Source organism: Erpetoichthys calabaricus, chromosome 12 (genome assembly GCF_900747795.2).
Source record: "Erpetoichthys calabaricus chromosome 12, fErpCal1.3, whole genome shotgun sequence".
NCBI lineage: Eukaryota > Metazoa > Chordata > Cladistia > Polypteriformes > Polypteridae > Erpetoichthys > Erpetoichthys calabaricus.
In genome coordinates, this window is record NC_041405.2 from 84,507,231 (window position 1) to 84,513,230 (window position 6,000).

The 6,000-nt window shown below is 36.4% G+C and overlaps 1 protein-coding gene across 1 annotated transcript in view; it reads left to right on the forward strand.

The window, feature by feature from the left end:
* Positions 1-1,324: 1,324 nt before the first annotated feature.
* slc9a6a (solute carrier family 9 member A6a) overlaps positions 1,325-6,000 on the forward strand; it is a 90,682-nt gene continuing 86,006 nt past the window's right edge. The window contains exon 1 of the mRNA XM_028815780.2: positions 1,325-1,706. Within this exon, the coding sequence (XP_028671613.2) occupies positions 1,427-1,706 (280 nt within the window). The 5' untranslated portion in view covers positions 1,325-1,426. The remainder of the gene's footprint in view (positions 1,707-6,000) is intronic.

Sequence of the window (6,000 nt, forward strand, 5' to 3'; positions counted from 1 at the left end):
GAGAAGAGTAAGCAGTATAGTGGCAAAACAATCAACCTATTTAAACAGTTAAAAGCACGCATGCTGTTCAGCAGAAATACAGTACATTTGTAAAACATCAAAGCGATGTAAGTCTGAAGTCTGGCGATTTAGCTGCAATCAGTGCCAGATAAGGGAGGGTGCAGGAAGTTTTCAAAGATGCACGAGACGTAGTTCAGGTAACTCTGCTGCTAGCGGGATTATGTAGAAGGGAATTTACTGAAGACTTAGTTGAGTAAAATATTTTACCGTTTATCACTCATTATTACCTATGAAACATAAATGTAACACCTTGCAAAATACTTACTAGCTGTGCCTAATTTGAAGATTAAAACTTTCACTAAAAGTAGTTTTTCTTTCCAAAAAATAAGGGCCTGAGTAAATGTTAATAAATATATTATTTTAAATTGGCCCCTGGTGTGTGTGTGTGTTCACTGTGTGATGGGCTCTCGCCCTGTCCAGGGATTGTTCCTGTCTTGCACCCGTAGAGGCAAAATAGTATTAAGTATAAAAATGTCAGCATTATATTTTCTAAATACAAATTTGAAACTTAACTAAATGTAAAGCTAATATGACAAAACCTTTCTCAATAAAACAGAAGGGCAGAATATAATAGAAAATGCAAATGTGGGAATATTTTTTTTCTAAATGTTAGTGTTCTAAGGAGATCAGTATAAGGACATTCGTGAATAACCAAATCTTTATGAAAATGGAGTGGAGTTTACATGTTGTCCCTGTAGCTGTGTAAGTTTCCTCCCACAGTCCAAAGATGCTCAGGTTAGGTAAACTGGAAAAGCTAACTTGGCCATAGTGTGTGCTTGCCCTGTAATGGATGGGCACCCTGTCCAGAGTTTGCTCCTGCCTTGTACCCTATAGCAGCTGGGATAGGCTCTGGCACCCTCCCATAGCCCTGGTCTGGAGTAAACAGGTTAGAAAATGACATGCCATGTTCATTCTATCAATATAAATTTTGTAACAAATTTGTTATGGTGACCTTAATACTGCGTTGTGATATTAGTTCATTTAAATGCAGACTGGTCCATTAATATTAGCCAATCTAAACACTATCATCATTTGAAAACAAATTCTTAAGCTTTTTTAAAAAATACTCAGTATCGGTATCAGTATCGAAAATCTGACACATAAAATACTTGTATCGGTGTCAATTTCAAAAACAGTGGTATCGCCCATCCCTATTAACTACTATATTCCGCAAGCTATTACTAGACGGCTTCCGCGGTTTGTTTAGACATCTAGTAAAGGACGCTACGCACGCATAGCATCATGGACGCACCGGCGATCCCTCTTCACGTGACATGGGCGCTCAGCCGGGGGAGGCGTGAGTGTGGAGCACAACAGGAACATCATCGGCAGCAGCTGAGACTCGCTGAGAGTTGAGCGCTTTATTATGGGTACCAAAACACGAAAAGTGGTAGTTTTCCGGGGTTCGAAAACCCTGCCCTTGTTATCCTTGCTTACCTTGCTGCTGTCTGTGTGTCTCTGCCAAGCAGAGGATAGCGCAATGGAGGACATAGTGACAGAAAAAGAGGCCGAAGAGAGCCACCGGCAGGACAGTGCCAACCTGCTGATTTTCATCATGCTGCTCACCCTTACCATCCTTACCATCTGGCTCTTTAAACACAGGCGATTCAGGTTCCTGCACGAAACCGGACTGGCCATGATCTACGGTGAGCAGCTGCCCGCCCGTCGCTGTCTGTCTGTCTTTTATGGTAATGCGTGGCTTATGAGCACGACACCCCCCCCCCTCCTGTACGGACCGCGTTGGAGTTCGGTTTGAGGAGTAGGCGGAGGAGGTAAGGGGCGATGATCGACCCGCATCGCATCTGATTAGGTTCCTTCACGGTAAAAAAAAAAAAATACTAATAAGATAAAATAGTAAGCCCCTTCCTTCGCCATTCATACAGCGCCTTTCATCGGGCCATCACGTTAGAATAGTTCACATAACAGCATTTAATGTTGGCAGGTATTGTTGATAGATATTTAGAAAAGAAGAAGTGACTAGCAGAAAGAGGTTCTTGAGCTGAAAGTGAAATGGTTATAAGGCAACAGAAAGCACAAGCATCACATCCTGAACCCTCAGTTATTCTGCAGTCCTCATGGAGCAGATGTGGATAGGGATAATACCAGCATGAAAGTTTTAATTTTTTAATTTTTACTTATTGTCCCAATAACTGCATGTGCCTTCACAAGATTATAATTCAGCTGAAAACAGAAATGTAAGCTTTAGAAACAGGTGTATCACTGTAAAGTTTGGCAGGCTATATTTCCAAAATATAATGCAGGGGGAAGTTCTGAAATTTGGAGTGAAGAGGTTGGTCTTCAGATTTAATTTTAATATCCCAAGATGTTGGAGCCTCTTTAACATACATAGGGGGAGAAGGTTCCACTGCAGCTGATCTAAATAAACCTTCAACAAAAGTTGTTAAAACATGGCCATGGATAGTGAAGACTACTGTTAAATTACAGTATCCTAGTTTTGTTAACAGTTTTAACAGGACAAGGACCATAGATACATATTCTTTAGATAGGTCCATAAGTAAGTGTAGTTTAAAAATATTTAAATATTTTGGAAAACTATTGAGTCACATAACCTCAACAAAAACTGTGCTGAATTATTTTGTAGTGTTTTAAATTTCTGTTTATATGTTAAGTCAGACTCTTCATTAATTTAATGATTATCTTAGCTGTTCATAATGTATATTTTTTGTTTGTTTACAATTTAAGTTTGCTCACAGTTTAAATTTCTTTTGCCTGTGATGTGTTCAGAATATGTTCTGCTTTCCTGTGATCCTATAACGAAAAATATGGTTTAGAAAAGGGACAGATGGTTGCAGTTTTATTATAAATATATTGGTCGATTTAAAAATATATTTACTAGTAGATGTATGTCTATTACAAAATATTTGAATTTTTTAACTGTAATTAAAAAGTACACATTTTACTTTATCCTTTTACAGTAAGTTTATTTGTTTGAAAAAATAAGTTACATTGACTTATTAAAAGAAAGATAAGCACAAGGGGTCATGAAAGACTTAATTTTCTGCCTTTTCAGGTCTGACCTGTCTTGGAGCATGTTCAGTACATTTTTGAAGTTTCTTTAAAACAGCATCCTGTTTGCTGCTGATCTCTGTCAATGTAGTGCACATTTAATCATTTGTTAATGTAATATTGAATTTCACTATGTTTTTTTAGTATTTTAAGTAAAATGTTATTAGGTCTAATCTAAACAAAGACATCATAAACCCATCATAAATAATAATTCTGTATTAGATTAAAGCCAGAAGAAACATGCTTGGTCATCTTGGAAGTAAAAACATACGAATGATATATTCAGTGCATTCAAAAATAGCAACAAATCATTGTGTGTATGAGATATTTCCATTAATGAAGATAGTTAAAATAATTGTAATTAACTAGTCTTGGAATAGTAAGGAATGACTCTCATCTTTAGTTGCTCTCACTGTGACGCTGTCATAAGCTGCTCAGATAGACTATGACTACTCTTTGCTGGTGTCTAATTCTGGAGGAAGCAATGATACAGCTACTTGAATTCATTGATTCTATGATGATATTTAAGTTCCTGACTTTTAAGTATAAAATAGTAGCAATGTAATTGCAGTGCTTAACAGCGTTTTATATGTTTTTAAGCCTAATAATGTTTATCAGCATATTACATTTTCAAATGGGGGCTCCATGTCCATGTCCTGTTAATGTCTGTGTGTAGTTTTCTTTTGATATTTCAAGTTTTTTTCAGTGGACTGTGTCCTTAGTCCAGGGCTGTTTTCTAGACATATTGCCAATGTTTCCGACATATTCTTAGGCACTACCCTGAATTGCACAGAAAGAATACAGATAATGCTTAAAATGCATTAACATTTGTTTGTAAAACTGCCTTCTAAAGTGATCTTCGTATTTTAGTTCAATATGTCAAAAACGCAAGAAATGGTCTTGTAACACAGCCATTGTTAAACATGTAAAGGCAATTCAGAAATAAATAAGTAATTTCTAGCTCACCTATTCATCCATTATTCCTAAAAACATAATGCCCATTGAAATAGAGCTTAATTTGGCAGTCACAAAGTAAAAGGGAAAGCTTTGGTTTTATCTGTTTTTAGATTTAATGCAAGAGATATAAAAGTGGCAATTGACCTGTAGAATGTCATCCTGTAGTAGAGGATTGAGAAAAAAAGAGAATATACTGCATTGATGAGAGACATTTCAACTGAGGTCTAAGAACTATTCCTGTAAATCTTTTTGTTTCGTGCATTTGTATAAATAAGTTGTCTTTTTAATTGATTTGTACATTATGTTCATCTTGCTGCCCTTGAAGGGCCATCAACTATACATGGTTATCCCTGACTAATCTCATAAATGTTTTCAGATAAATGCTTTACAGTCATGAGTAGCAAAATTAGCTTATGATTAGTGTATGAGCTCTGTGTCATACTTGGAGAAACACAAACACCCACACCTCAAAATGCTTTTTGGTTATCAGTTGCTTGCGCTGCTGTAATTAGTGTTAGTGATAAGAAGTAGGGCAGATTAGGGTTTCACAGTCTCTGGTTTGCTGACTTCTGAATTCCTTCTCTGTTTTCCTTTTTTAAACTTTTTAAGCTGTATAATACAATATTAATTGAACAAAGGAGTATATTATTAGCTTCTTGTCTTCATAGTACACTATCTTTGTAGTATGTTTGCAAGTGGGGTAATTTTTACAATAATTTTGATAATCATGAAAGGTTTATAGTACTTTTGGTACAAGTGTTGTAGTTCAAGGTGCTTGCCAGATATTCTCTAAGAAAGCAAAAAAGAACTAAACCAGCGATACTGAGAAATTACTGGTTTCAGGTTGCTTTTACATGAACAAGAAGAAAAGGTGATTTACAAGCTGAAATACTAGATCCACCATGTATACAAATTCTTAAAGGCAGCATTATTTTGTAGAGAACACCAAAAATGTCTGCTCAGAATTGTTATGAAAATGTTTTTCTCACAAGCAATCACATTCCCATCCTTCTATCTACCCTACTTTATCTAATCTTTACTGTAGTGCACCAGACAGGCAAAGCTAACAGAATAGCTGTTCACCTCCTTGGCACTAGGGAAGTCCAGTGCACCAGTATATAAAGGCACATGGACTTCTGAGTGCATATTTAAATTCTCTGAAATTAGAACATACATTGCAGCAGTTAGCAAGCACACCTCTTTACAATGAATAAGTTATAGCATAGGATAACTTGGGATGTGTACCAGTAAGACATGTGAATCCCATTTTTATAAATATAGGTGATGCACTACTTCATGAACATGGCCACTCGTGCTTCTTGGAAAGAGTCCTGTTTGCTATTGTCAACAAACTGTTGTCCTTCACAGTAAAGAATGGCGTAATATGTTGTGCAACTGATGCAATGTTTTAACCAAGCTGATAAGAAAAGCAAGTTTGGATTAATCTCGGATATAAATTCTCAGTTGCCAGTGAAACAGGGAGTCAGTCTGCTCAATGTTGATATACAGTGTTTGTTTGTGTGTGTATGTATGTATATATGTATGTGTGTGTGTGTATATATATATATATATATATATATATATATATATAATATAATATACAGTAATCCCTCCTCTATCGCAGGGGTTGCGTTGCAGACCCCCCCGCGAAAGGTGAAAATCTGCGAAGTAGAAACCATATGTTTATATGGTTATTTTTATATTGTCATGCTTGGGTCACAGATTTGCACAGAAACACAGGAGGTTGTAGAGAGACAGGAACGTTATTCAAACACTGCAAACAAACATTTGTCTCTTTTTCAAAAGTTTAAACTGTGCTCCATGACAAGACAGAGATGACAGTTCTGTCTCACAATTAATAGAATGCAAACATATCTTCCTCTTCAAAGGAGTGCGTGTCAGGAGCAGAGAATGTCAGAGAGAGAGAGAGAAAAGCAAACAATCAAAAATCAATAG